We start from the raw sequence: 15397 nt of genomic DNA on the forward strand, positions 1-15397 counted from the left end.
ATTCGTTGCTATCATGGGCGAGATCTCCTTCATCCTCGTTTGCAAGACCACGTCACCACAACGCGTGACCACAACACCTCCTCTTGTGGCCATGAACCACCACAAGTCTACTCTTTCTCAAATGTCGAGCCTTTCATCAGGGATGCCAAAAAGGCTTTCCCAATTTAGGAGTTTGATTAGGGTTTTGAGGGTTTGGTCTTTGGAGAGTAAAATGGAGAGTAAAAGGAAGAGGGAGAGTGAGCACGAGATAGTAGCTAGAGGGACGCATATTCAAATATTAAAAATAATAGAAACTCTTCTAAGACAGTTTTGTAAAAAAGAATGTTTTATAAAAATCGTCTTACAATGACAGCGTTCTAAGATGGTTTTCGAAAAACCATCGTAGAATGGTTGATTTTATTTATAAAAATGTCACCACGTTTTTTCTAAGACGGTTTTTTATCAACCGACGCTAAATCAACGTCGTAAAAACTCATTCTTCTAGTAGTGTTATGGTAATATTAGGAAAGTATAATACTACTAAAATAGTTATAGATTTAGTGTAGGTTTGAACACTTCCAAACTCATGTATTTTGGGATTTTTACGTCAAATATAAAAAAGACACCGAAGCTACTTCAAGTAACTCTTGAAACGAATTACATGTGTTATGCACTAATAAAATTCACACACATTTGTTTTTGCTAATGATTTAAGTTAATCTAAATCATTACTATGGTGTTCAAATTTATTCCTAACTCAAGTAACTCTTACTATCATGAAATGCAAAAAAAAGAACAGGGAAAAAGCAATGAAAAAAAGAAGGAAACTTGAAATTGACAACGGTGGTGATGAAAGCTCTGGACCGACACTGGTAATGAGAACCTACGGCTCCAGACGACAGTCACGAGCACAAGCACACATAGTCACGACCAACAGTGATAGGCGATGGCGACGACCACAACTTTGACGAGCATCACGACAGCAACGATAGAAGACTTTGGGTCTGGACACAAGGTTTGGGTGTGAGACAGATTGAACCGCATGAGAATGACAAAATTTGGGTTTAATTTAAATTTAGGTTCAACATCGATTTTTGAAAAAATTGATATTAACAAACTCGTGTTATTTACGAATATGTCACCACATTTTTGTTAACATCAATTTTTAGAAAAATTGATGTTAACGTAGCGATGTTAAAACCATTCTTTCTAGTAGTGTTAATATGAAGGGAGTAATGTCAATGTCTCAATCGCAACATTTTTATTTTCATGCTATTTTAAAAAATATATAATTTTATCAATTTTAATAGAGTTTGCATTATTTATTAATAATTACACTATTATTACTTATTCTACAATAATAATATGTCTTTGGTCAGAGATATATAGTGAGTTTGATGACTAAGGAAGAATGAAAGAGAAGAAAGACTACGGGTTCGATTTCCTTTGCTAACAAAATTAACATTCTAACAAACTAACAGTCAGAAGTGATAGTCACATGTGGATATATCGTACACCGATCCCCAAGCTCACAACTCAAAAAGCATAGTCTCAAAGTCTGCTAGGAGTTGCAAAGTGAGGCATGTGAATTGCCCGTGCCAAATGAGTGCACCAAATGCAAGATAGTCACCACTTGCTAATTCTCCCAATTTCTCCAAACCTTTCCACCCACTATACCCCAGTGTATCTTTATCCATCATCCACTTTCTCAACTTAGTTTTACTTTCTCACAGAAGAAAATAGAACCATCAATTTCTTACTCTCTATCAAATCCTCTTGACTTTTGTTACTGCATCGCGTGCATAGTCCTTGTGTCACATGCATCAACAAACGAGTACAAACAAACAAACAAGAAAGAGAGATGAGGCTCAAGCTTACATACTACTCTTAGGGAGCCAATCGAGGTCCCTTAAGCGGTAGAAGTTACTTGTCACACAAAAACAATTGGATAGCATAACGACTATGATTACAGCCATCAACAATTGTGTGTGTGTGTGTGTGTGTGTGTGTGTGTAGCAGAATATAAATTTGCACACCATAGATATGATTTGTCGGAGTTCACACTCTGTCAGTCTTATGATTCACTAATAATAATAATTATACATGGATGCACCTCAGTAATTTTATTAGCAGAAAATCATCACAATTTTTAGAACATGCATCAGTCATCAGATCTTGCAAGTTATCTCATCAAAATATAGCAATTAAATCAAAAATTCTAGAAAATAAATAATTCTAAGGTAACTTATCCAGAGGTACGGATCCCAATGTTAATCAGTCTACTGTATAAAATTACTTTGTTGCTCAATTTTATAAAGTTTTGCTTCTAACTTATTTTTAGTGTTGTAGGTGTTCCGGGAATTGATTTTTCATGAATCTTTTTCACACCTAACAAACTCATTTTTTAGGTTAAATTTTTTTTAGAAAATAGTTCATACAACTATATCAGTCAGTTCAATTTCGTGACAGATTTCTATTCTACAAAATGTCCTTAAACTTATTTTATTCATAACGTTTGTTAGAAAACTCCGATTTAAGTGAAATTTAAGGTTAACCCAAAGTTTTAACACCCAAAGAACTTATTTTTAACCTTAAAATTTCCAAAAAAAAAAACAACGTATCCTCCAGTTCTAGCCTAAGCAATAGCCACGAATATTTGAACATCAAAGTAACATACAATGATGCCGAGCTTCCAAAGACAACAAGGTTTGGGTTCAAGAAGTGGAAAGGTCCCTCTTACCTTGAACAAAACTACCAAAAATGACTTAGATGAACAAAGATCCCAGGTCCTTGATGTCTCAAATTTCTAAGAATGAAAAAGAATTTTGGAACCAAAAATAAAAAGTTTTGCATGAAAATGATGGAGAAATAAGAGGAAAAGAGAGTTTTAAGAGTTTCTTACCAAAGCTTTGAGAGAAGAAGTCTCAAGAACACTAGTATGGAGCTTGGAAGAAGAACAAAAATGGTGGCCCCTCCTCCCTTGTTTGACTCATGAAATTAAGGTTCCAAGACTTTGCTTTGGGAAGGAAATGATGAGTTTATGGCCTACGGCTAGTGATAAGCTCAATTGACAAGCATGAACGACCCCTATGATGGCCAAGATTAACGTGCAAAAGGGTGTCATAATTGGGTGGTTTTGCTTTTGAAATTTTAACCAAAAGTGGCTAAAGTAGACATAGGCAAAATTGGTAAAACTGTTTTTGGCCAAAACTAGTAAATTCTATCTTAAAAGTATAGATTAATGTACTAACTTCCTAAATTATTGTGTTAATCTCCCTAGTGATAAGTGTACTCAGAATAAACCTCACATGGACAAATTACACTGCAACTCAGTGCACAGTGCAATTCTTGCACAGATGGAAATCTAGCTCAAATAATTTCTATTTCTTTTTCAAGCTTCACTAAACTAATCACACATGCACACACACACAATAAGAACGAAATTGAGAATAAAAAAACATATAATTACTGCAATTAAATACATCTACATTGAAGAATAATAGACCCCAAATCTTATATGTCGATACCTATGCTATTAACTTTATCTACAACCTCTTTCCAGTCCCTTTCAAAAATAATAAGATAAAGGGAGTTGCTATGGGCTTTATTGGTAGGGGCCAAGAGCAAAATGGGTAAGGGCCAATAGTAGTTCCCTAAGAGAAAAACTTTAGAGGCCATCCATTGTAAGGCTTTCATAAGACCCAAAGCTTCCCCGATAGGAACTGGAAGACAAGGATGTTGCCATTCAGATCTAGCTAGCTTGAAAGCTCCACCTTCAGCCAGGGTTTGCTCAAGAATAAAGTAACTAAAGTCCAAACTTTAGGCTCACCAATAAAAAAATATTTTCTATTACTTTCTATAACAAAAAAATCCTCATATCCAAGCAAAAAATTTACATATGTTGACAAAAACAACCTACTATATAATAATCTCATTTAAAATAAAATATTTTTCTTAAAATTTGCTTTAAGCCCTACTCATTGTTGGATCAACTTAGCCTTCGGCTTTACAACAAAGCCCAAACTCCTAGAAGGTTGCATCAATGTTGCACTTAAGAAAACCCAGGAGGTGCAATCCAACTCATATTAAGGCGCAGGAAGGTAGACCGAGTTAAATTTGTTATCCACAACTAAATTAGTTTGGACCCAATCACTAAAAAAAAGCATGATAAAGAGAGGATGGTGTGATTGATGAATATTATTGAGAACCAAGAAGATTATATCTCCAAAAGATTGACCAAAGTCAATTATAGGAGATATAGAATCCCATAATTCCACCTGTTGGCAACACTTGATAGTTGACTCATGGCAATTGATACTGTGCTTTTTTTAGACGCAATTAATGTAGACAATGATTATGAAATATTTTCATTCATAGAATAAGTTGTTTTTCTTCTTCTTCTTCTTCTTTTTTTTTTTACTTTAATGGCATATTTTTATTTCACATATTGAAGGGTTTAGGTGGATGCACTTTATCCATCCTCTAAAGTTCTAAAGTGCAATTTGCACTTTAGAGGACCCCATCCTAATTAGTAATATTCATGATTTGAACATTCAATCATTCTTATTTTAAAATATTTAATTTAGTTAATTGTGACATATATATATATAATTAATCGGTTCTCCAACCCAAATTAGTTATAAATAAAACTAATAAACACTAATATCATGGTGACCCAAAATTATGAGATGATGATTTGCACACATGTTTCTTTATAAGTGGTCCGCACAAGATATTATTTTTTGAGCTAGCTCATACATTATTGCTTGCTCTGCATGCATTGCTACCATTTTGATTGACAAGACAAAGTTTAATTTGTGATTAAATAATTGTGTAAAAAAATTTAGACAATATAGTGTATAACTTTTTTTCTCAATATTTTATCCATACAATTTGAAGGATTGGTTTAAAAGTTACTAAATATTCTTTTATTTAGTACTTTTCTTTTGTAATTATTAGCTCGATACCAATGATTCACCAAAAAAAGACAGAGTACCTTCACAAAAAAAAAGCTCGATACCAATGCGATAGAGACTAATTAAATTAAAAACTTGTTTTAAAAATAAGTGTAATGTATACTTTCTCAAACAAAATTATACTTTTAACGGTTTAACCTTGTTTTATTAATTGGGTTCTGTTTATTAAATTAGCACATGCTTTGATTAGGTAGGAATCTCCCGCAGTTTAAATGAGACAAGTGACTACAGTATATATTACATTGACTAATCTGTCACATGAATCATGATCATCAGACAGGAGCTGTAGTCATGAGAAACTTCGTCTTTTAAATCATTCATCATAAACAACACCCTTAACTAGGCCATGTTCGTTATGAATTACAGTTGTACAAACACATACATAAAACTATAAAAGTTTAAAGTCTAGTTCAAGTAGGAGCGTGTACCTTGTCCTTACAAAATAGGCTAATTGCAACCCTCTGATCTCTCTTGTTCAGTTGTTCCCGTCTTTCTTACATATGGGCTCCTGATTTTGTTTTAATCTTTTGTCTCCAATTCGTACTTCGTGGCAAAACTCAGTGGATGTTAACTCCATAATAGCCCGTACAAACTTTCACATAGGTTAAGAAAATGCATTAAATAAACATGCTGGTGGTGGCATTGTAAAAGTGGCTTTAAACTAGGCTATGCTTGTTTCCTTTCGTGTTGGTAGACAACAACATATTCAGTACACTACTACACTTATATGGAATTTTCCTTTGGTTATTTTCTGAAGAGCCAGAAGTTAAATAGAACCAATAAACCTGTGACAAAATGGAAACTCAGTGGTCTATATTTTTTTTTCTTTTTGTGCATAATGAAAGTTTAGATGAGTTGAGTCAGAGGCTCACTGAACACTTATAAAGATATTAACAAATCACCGATCAACAAGATTTTCACATCGACAACGGGATTTGAATCCACATCCTCATGGCATACGAGTTGGGGCATACAAGTCTGATCCTTATCAACTTGGCCAACACTATTCATGTATATTGCTCAATTGGGTCTCTCAAAGCCTTTTGTTCAAGCTTAAGCAATTAACTGATTTAGAGTTTAACATAGAATCATATTCAGAATATATATAGCATTTTGTGTTGCAGATCGTGGATTTTTTTTTTTTACTCAGAAACAGATCAAACGAAAGATGGAAGTTTGGTAAATTCAATGTTCATGATTAATGGGCAAAGGCCAGTGGAAATAGATGGTCAAACTTCTTCACATGCCCTTTGTCTCTGAGGTGATCAGTGTAAACCTTTTTTTTGCTTTCATTCCAATTAATCATATTAAAAAAAATAATTGGAAACTGAAACTGTCGACAATCCTGAGAAACACATTCTTCGTGTATAGCATCAATTGACCAAAGCATAGTGGAAGAGACCGTACGTAAAGGCTAAATCTATGAAATTAGTCTTTAGCTTGTGGAAATATGGATTAGACAAACGTTTAGCAGTACTGCGTATTGATGTTACGCTTAATGAGATTTTACAACGAATAGTGTACACATTTTGATTGCATATAGTACTTAGCTTGTAACCTATAATGCCTATCGAAAATTGTACTTTGTACAAGTTTTGAATTCCACAAAAGTCATGTTTAATCTGTTTTAGAGGTTTCTGATTACGTGATACCTTTTTTCTTATAGGTATTTACAGTACATTAGATAGTTTAATTCTCCTTTAATATATCAATTATGTTTTAACTTGATGAACATTACATCATTACCTCATTTATTATTCAATTCCATGTTGCTTATTTCACTCTAATTTTTACACCAATTTTATGTTGTTTATTTCTCCTTCATTTCCTATCTTATAATTTATTACAATTGATAAAAAAAAGTAGATGTAAAAAAAATCTTACAATTTTTTACATTTATTTTTTTCTCTCTCTTTCTATTTCTTTCTTTTCACTCCAACAAGTATAAATGATTATTAATTTATTATCCCATTTCGTTAGAAACTAGACTTTGCTATGATTGTTTAATCAGAGTTAATTAACTATGGATTTTGGAGCGAGCTTATCCCAAAAAAGGAGGAATTTTATTTACTTCTTGTGGAAAAATAGGCTTCACAGTTCACACAACAAAAAAGGGTACAACTTGTTATTTCTTTTCAAAGAGGAAAATCAATAACGTCGTAGAATTTTCTAATATAGTAACTACTTTCGTTTACAGTCAGAAATGTTCCATGATGAACATTGTTGAAAAATGCAGACCCAATCAAAGGTTCCACGATGAACCTTACGGAAGACGCACACACAATCACACTCACACCAAATCAAAGAAATCATAATGAATCAGGAATGGACAAATTTGAAATTAGGCAATGTTCTAGCATCCTTGGCTAGTGACACACACGTGGCAATGCTTCAAGTCAGAGCTTGTGATGGGCATCGCTGCTTTCTTGCATAGCTGCTGCATGATCAAGCACACAAGTGGGACTTCGGGGCAATAATTGTAAAGTCTTTGGCCAATATAGTCCTGATCGACGAATTATCAGTTTCTGCTTCATTAGTTTGTAACATTTCTGCACCATCTCCTACATTCAAGATAAATTTGAAAAATTAGAAGATACCCCTTAATTATGAATTTATATCGCATTATGGTCACGTATTGATACTTACAATGCCTATATTCTTGTGGAAGCACTCTGATTTCTTCTCATCTGCACATTGATTTGTTACCCATAACAGTGCAGCTGCTGCTATTGTGGATGGTGAAAACTCCAAGAAATCCATGACTAGTAAAATGTTCAATTTCGTTAGCACTTAGCAACCATTAAATAGACAAAACTTATATACTTTTCTTTAGGTACTTGTATAGTGTTATTTTTCTATTAGAATTAGAGCTTTACTCTGGTAACCTATATTGTTTTTTTAATACAAACCTAGATTACCGAAGTAAAACTTCAATTCTGATAAGAGAACAACAAGAAAAAGATATTGCAAGTAGATAGAGACTTATAAGGGTAAAGGTTTTGATACCTAGACATGTTCTGATGATAACATCGGAGACACGAGAAACAATGTAACTTAAATCTCTCCATGTGGAAGCAGAGCACGGAAGCTTGGCAATGAAAAGGTGAACAAAATCAAAAGGGGTTATAGTGCGCAATCGCCACTTGAGACTGGCCATAACCAAAAGCTCCATCCTCTGAACTGTTTTGGGCTTAAACAAGAACCTTGACTCGATCACTTGCAGGTCCAAAAGAAGTGGCACTTTTCTTTCTTCCATTTTTGCTGCTAGAGCAAGACAAGCCACTGATAACAGCTGCAGAGGCCATGCTTTATCTGGCTGCACAAGCATGCCACTTTGTTAAAAAACAAAAATTGCATGTTATATTTCACCAAATAAACCAATTTGAATTCAAGTAATACCGTCAAGGTGTGTGACAAGAGAAAACGATTGAAGTAATCTACAGAAAGATATGCTGTCTCGGGTTTGAAACTGTAGTAAGCATGCACCTGCAGAATCATGAGAAAACTGTCACTATCAAAAACTGGTTACAATGTAAAGACATATTTGAACTTTGAATGCTTTGCACATAAGAAGCAAGCAATGTATGCATATGCACCTTTAGGATCCAATTTATGGCCTCTTCTCGAGCATTAATCAGCCATGTTTTTTTGCGAAGTTGTTGTCCTAGGGACTTTGTTTGTTCCTGCACTTGGTCGTGTTCGGATTCTAACAAGCTCAATAGAATGCTTTCATCACTATCATCATGATCAGAGTCTCCCCATAGAACATTCAACTTCATAGCCTCATCATCGGAATCCAAGTGAATCACTTCGCTTGTTACTTCACTGCAATACAAGTCAGGAATAATTGGGTGGTTTGATGAGGAGTCCAAAGACATTATGCTGATTAAGAATGTATAAAAGAATACGAGAATGAATACTCTGTCTATCATATATACCATTGTGGGAAAATATCATTTGCACCTTCCTATATAATTTGTCATATATTATATATTTTTAATTTGTCATATATTATATATTTTTTTATCACATTATTAGTACGGAATATTCATGATTTTGTTGATAATTAATTTCAATCATAAAAATCTAACTTATTACTTTTGATTTAATTCTTTCTTTAAGGATATCGACATTCCTATTACTCCTTCTCTACTTTGTTGATTGTAATATATTATATTATATGTGAAAACGTAACATCATGCATACATGCGTTACGCAACCACTAGAATTTTCATTTTTTTTGTGTTGGACAGGGATACATGCTTTACGTACAAAGGCTATTTAAAAGGTTTAATAAAGCAAAATCTTAAGGGGCCTTGTAGAACTTCACAAGAAGCTTCGTAATAGAGAGCAGCCAAATTTAGTAGGACCGATCCTAAGAGCATTGGTGCCTCTGTCAGGATTTTTTTATATTTAATTTAAAGAACATAAGTAATGAGGGGATTATTTTATGCGTGGGTAGACTGGCCAGCTTATTCCTTTATATTAATGGAGTTTGAGTATGTTCAAAGATATGCTAAGTTGTTGAATTTCCACGTAATATCTTGTTTCTATACAATATTCATGCAAGTTCGTGTCTGTCACATTCATTTTCACTTCTGTTATTATTGGGACAAAACATAACTCTAGTGTCAAGTGTTTTTTTTAATATTATTTTCTGATTAAAATTATAATTTTATTTTTTTAATCTGCATAATAAAAGTTAAATGTTAAAAATCAGTGCAAATTATCAAAGCAATTATTTGTAAAAAAAATTAAAACCGTAAAAAAACTATAAGAAATTATAATGAGTATAACTTTTAAGATAATCATATGAAAAATTAATAAATTTATAGATAACTTTCTATGTAATCATGCATATATAAACTATTTTTTCTAAGTTTTTTTATTGTGAAACATCAATACTTTAATTAATTAATTTGTTTATGTATTCATATCTTATACATATTTAATATTGATATTTTTTTCAAGAAAGAAGCTAAAGTTTTGTAACCGTGAAAATAAGTTTAAATTCATAGGTTAACCAACGCACCACGGATTTGGGCGAGGTGAATATAAAAAAAGGTTTAATTATTTATTTAGTACATATAGTTTCTAAACTTATCCATTTTAATCCCTATAGTTAATAAATGACTTTTTTAGTCCATGTAGTTTACCCTTTAATTCCCAATAGGTCTCTACCGTTAAAATTATTTAACACCGTTAAATTATTGTTACCAGCCGTCCTTCCCTGAAGCTCCCTCTCTTTCGGGAGGCCCCCGCCTTCCGCAACGATGAGGACTGCGACCCCTTTCCCTCCACCACCATTAACGTAGCCATGACCCTCGACACCAACTACCTTCGCGGCACCATGCTTCACCATAACATATTATTGTTGCCAGGATTGCACCGACGATCGGTGTGTTTTCGCACCGCACCTCGCACTGCACCTTGGCTCTTCATATCAACACCATAAAGCTTGGCTATGTCGTCAACCACCACCAAGTCAGAGTCTAAATATATCACGCGTTTCACGTCTTCTGGTATGGTATCGGCCAGGTATATTTTGGCGTAATTCAAGGGTTGGTCCAAGGCCTGTCGAATGGACTTGGATATCTTGTTGCGGACCCTGTTGGAGTCAAACCGATAAATCTTCATCTTAAGGTAAAAGAAGGTGGAATTGATGCTGGAGAAGAGTTCGGGAGCGTCGTCATGGGCGGAGAGGAAGTGGAAGGCTAGGTTCTCGGGGCATGTCGAATGTTGAAGCATGGAGAACACCGTGGCCATGGTGCTGCGGAGGTAGTTGGTGTCGAGGGTCATGGCTACGTTAATGGTGGCGAAGGGAGAGGAGCCGCAGTCCTCGCCGTTGCGAAAGACGGGGGCCTCTCGAAAGAGAGGGAGCTCTGGGGAAAGACGACTAGCAACAATAATTTAATGGTGTTAAATAATTTTAACCGTAGGAATCTATTGGGAATTAAAAGGTAAAGTACAAGGACTAAAAAAATCACTTATTAACTATAAGGATTAAAATGGATAAGTTTGGAAACTATAGGAATTAAATGAGTAATTAAATGAAAAAAAGAAAATTTTTATACTTTGTTGTTAAACTTGACCAACTTATTTGGAACTCATCCCGCCTTGATTGAATTCATGATGGATCGGGTTAGTCCACCTGAAAAATAACTAAGTAGTATTTTATAATATTTATTTTAAGACTTTAAAATGTTTTGTTTATCTAACTAGAAATAGAGTAAAATTCACCTAAAATGTTTTGTTTAATATTGATATTTTTTTAAAGAAAGGAGCTAAAGTTCTCTAACCGTCAAAATAAGTTCAAATTCATAGGTTAATCCGACCCACTACGGGTTCGGGCTAGGTGGATCTAAAAAAGAAAAACTTTTTACACTTTGTTGTTAAACTTAACCAACTTATTTTGAACTTATCTCATCTTCGTTGAACTCATGATGAATCGGGTTGACCTACCTACAAAAATAACTAAGTAGTATTTTATAATATTTATTTAACTAGAAATAAAATAAAATTTACCCAAAATATACTTTTAGTATTTTGTGATACTTTTTAACTTTATTTTATTTTGTGTTTTTCTCACGACTATTTTAAAAAAATTTGTTATTATAATTCTTGGCTTCTGACATGTGATAACATGTCTTGGTGTATAGATATTGAAAGATTTAATTTGGCATACTAGAAGATCACAATAAACATACACCATCATTTGTATATCTCCAAGCTGGGACATCATCTTGATTTGTAATTCCAGGAGGCACCATAGTCTTTATACTATCACATGCATTCTAGGGATGGCCTCTCGAAGCTTCTCAATATTCCAACCCTGTTGCAGAAGAACAAAATCAAGCACCATGGCCATCTTATCAATTTCGTCCAGCTGAATTAGAGCTACATCCAGGCATCCAGCAACTTGCCACTCTTTGGAATCCAACAATCCTATAAAAAAATTTAAAAAAAAAGTAGGAGCCCATTATTTACTCTCGAGATCATACTTTTATGCACCTCATCCCAACATTGAGTCACTCCCTGCAAAAAATTTGAGCCATGCTTCCTTTTATCCATTTTCGGAATCACCTTATTCCCACATTTGTACTTAGACTAAAACACTTTAGAGCACAGTGTTGGTTTTTTGGTACACATATCCTCCAACCTGCTTTCATTAAAAACGCTTTATTCATAGCCTGGGTTGATCGAAAACCCAAATTAACCCCCCTGACTATTTATGACGATACAACCCTTTTCAGACAACAATGAGGATCTTCCTACCGATACCCTTGCATATTTTACCAATACGTGAAGCATCCTGAACTTTAAAACAAGTGATGAAGATCCAATACAACAATTTAACTTCAATACAACAATGTAAAAAATAACTTCAGAAACTAATTTTTGAATAAAATAAAAAGGTGATGAAAAAAAGAGATACAAAAAGAAGTTCCCTATTTTATTTCATTGTTCCTTTGGTTTTATTGTTTCTCTTTTTCATTGCTCTGTACATTTGGTTACATTGGTTTTGTGCTCCTCGTTTAATTTTGGCTTAAAATGTAATTTTCTCCCTCAATTTTCTCAAATCTTTGTTTTTAGTTTTTTTTTATTTTTTTAATTGAGATATTTCATTCTTTACTTTTAAAAAGTTTACAATTATAATCTTTGAGGTCAATTTCAAACATGGATAGATATACTCTCTAAAGATCGTTGGCATCGGTTTGTTTATTATACACATGGCAAATATTTTTTAAAATTTTTATTTAATTACTAACAAGCTTAATTGATAAAAAAATGTAAAAAAGTAGTCAATCAAGAATTCTAAAATTGACGCAAGGGATTAAAATCACATTTTTTTAAAAAAAGAAAATAAAATATCTTAATTAATTAAAAAAATAGAGGAATTGAAATTACAAATTTTTTAAAAATGAAAAATAAAATATCTTAAATAAAAAATCTAAAATAACAGATTTAAAAAAATATGAAGAAGAAAATTACATTTTATACTTTTATTTTCTCTACCGTACCTACAAATTCGATCTTTCCGACTGTAAAGGCTTTCTTTTATTTCTGGTCTGTGACCTTAAAGCTTTTTTTTTTTCGGGAATCATAAAAAGTATGTGTAGGTAGTTTGAGCTAGCCCAAAAACCAGAAAGCCCAATTAATATTTATATTTAGGGTGTTGTTTCATGTACCTCCAAGTTTATTCCTGCATCCCTTTTTTGACTTCCAGATCAATCCAGAATGTAAATAATTTTGGCTTCCGGAATAGCCAATTTGAAAAAAAAATTGTTCCAAAAAAGATGAAAGAAACAACTTAGAGGTGCAGGAAGTAACAACCTCATACTTATGTAATTATGTAATTCCAAACCCAGCCTCAAACACCATCCACAATCCACATGGTTTATATCTCAATTCATTAATCATTATCATAGCTATGTTAGTTATAGATTTCATACACTTATGTTTAATGAATCTATCACATATTGTAAGAATTTTAGAATCTATGATTCTTTCATACAGTTTGAGTGTAAGTAGAACTTATCTTGATCCATGAAAGACATAAATTCTTCAATCTTCTTTGTCTCAATCTATCTATTTTCTTTCTTTTATTTTCCTCTCACATTCTTGATGGTAATTAGAGAAAAAAACACTTATGACAAAGATAGAACCCTTTGCCTTTTATTAACAAACTTCCATCAAGTTAGTTATTGGAAGTTTATTAACTTCCTATATTTGCCAATAGGTCCCTTTATTTTATTAAATCAAGTTTAAGCCCTTAATTCATACGAGTCACATTATTCTAACATTCTCCCACTTGACTCTTGTGATACCATAACACTTCATGATTTAATAATCACATAAATTATAATGCGCATTAAAAGACTTTAGATATATTGGCTCCATCATTAATCATAATAAAAGATAAAAAAAACAATAAGAGTCGTGGCAGTTACATGTCATTTAATCAACATATTCCCTTTCATGTACTACTATATTATCTTTCTCTTTAATATGACTGTAAAATGAAAAGTTCATAATGGGTTCAAAGACCAGAAATAACATTCAACATTCACTAGCAGACATAATGTCCATATTCACTACATGGCCAGTAAATACTTTGGGCGGTAACCCTTTTGTTAAAGGGTCAACAATCATTAAATTAGTGCTAATATGTTCTATTGACACTCTATGTTTTTGAACTTCTTCTTTAACGACAAAGTATTTCAATTTCATATGCTTAGCACCTTTAGAATATTTGTCGTTTTTAGAAAAGAAGACAGTTGCGGTATTATCACAATAAATTTTTAGCGACTTGGCAATACTATCAACTACTCCAAAGTCCTGAAATAAAATTCCGCAACCAATTAGCCTAAACTGTGGCCGCAAAGAATGTCACAAATTCAGCCTCCATGTCTGAATCTGTATATCCAATCACCTCAAGATGACCAGATCTCCTATAAGTAAGCATATGATCTTTTTTCCCTTGCAAGTATCTTAAGACTTTCTTTACAGTTTTCTAATGATCCAATTCTGGATTACTTTGTTACCTACCAAGCATACCAACTGCAAAGCTAATATCTGGCCTTGTGCATGTTTGAGCATACATCAGACTCCCAACAACAGATGCATAAGGAATATTTTCCATCTGTTTTCGTTCCAGATCTTTCTTTGGACATTGCATGAGACTAAATTTATCTTCTTTCTGTATTGGACTGGGAGATGTTGAACATTTATTCATTCTGAATCTCTCTAAAAATTTATTAATATATGATTTCTAAGACAAGCCTAACAGTCCTTGTGATCTATCATGGAATATTTCTATTCCTATCAAATAGCCTGCCTCACTCATATCTGTCATTTCAAAGTTGTTAGAGAGAAACTTCTTAGCCTCACTTAATAGACCAAGATCATTAGTTGCAAGCAAGATGTCATCAATATACAAAATAAGAAATATAAATTTGCTCCCACTGACCTTCGGATATATACACCGATCAACAATGTTTTTCTTAAATCCAAAGGACGTAATAGTATCATTGAACTTAAGATACCATTGTCGGGAAGCCTGTTTAAGTCCATATATTGATTTCTTAAGTTTTGCTGCAATATTTGTCATCTCAATGACATGTTCATGCACAGTACGAGAACCATCAAACTTTATGGTGGTTAAAGTACTTATTAATGTCCCAGCAAGAGACTTACCAGTAGTTTGAGAGTGCTCTTCCACAAATTTCATAAATTCTTTCGCACTTTCAGTTTTGGGAATAGCAGACTTAATGTTATTTGCTATGCTCGTGTGCATAAGCATCAAACAAGTTTTGTTTGACTTTTCTCAGGCCTTATAATGAGTTTTCTCTTCATTGCTACTAGCATTAGTAATAGCAGCAAGTTTTTCAAGTTGAAGAGCCAAATCAAGATTCAACACACCTAAGTGAAATTGGACTTAT

The 15397-nt window shown here is 33.2% G+C and overlaps 2 protein-coding genes across 2 annotated transcripts; both read right to left on the reverse strand.

The window, feature by feature from the left end:
• Window positions 1-6996: 6996 nt before the first annotated feature.
• LOC100799323 (cyclin-D1-1) lies at window positions 6997-8860 on the reverse strand. Its single transcript, XM_003550922.4, has 5 exons — window positions 8552-8860; window positions 8355-8441; window positions 7962-8271; window positions 7602-7717; window positions 6997-7516 (listed from the first exon to the last, which is right to left on the reverse strand). Exons 1-5 carry the CDS (start codon window positions 8831-8833, stop codon window positions 7352-7354), a joined length of 960 nt encoding a protein of 319 aa, XP_003550970.1. The 5' UTR covers window positions 8834-8860; the 3' UTR covers window positions 6997-7351.
• A 1450-nt stretch (window positions 8861-10310) lies between these two features.
• Window positions 10311-14598, reverse strand: LOC100799851 (probable galacturonosyltransferase-like 4). Its single transcript, XM_003550923.1, has 3 exons — window positions 14505-14598; window positions 11747-11900; window positions 10311-10851 (listed from the first exon to the last, which is right to left on the reverse strand). The coding sequence occupies exons 1-3, from the start codon at window positions 14596-14598 to the stop codon at window positions 10311-10313; spliced, it is 789 nt and encodes a 262-aa protein (XP_003550971.1).
• Window positions 14599-15397: the final 799 nt, after the last annotated feature.

Source organism: Glycine max, chromosome 17 (assembly GCF_000004515.6).
Source record: "Glycine max cultivar Williams 82 chromosome 17, Glycine_max_v4.0, whole genome shotgun sequence".
NCBI classification, from domain to species: domain Eukaryota; kingdom Viridiplantae; phylum Streptophyta; class Magnoliopsida; order Fabales; family Fabaceae; genus Glycine; species Glycine max.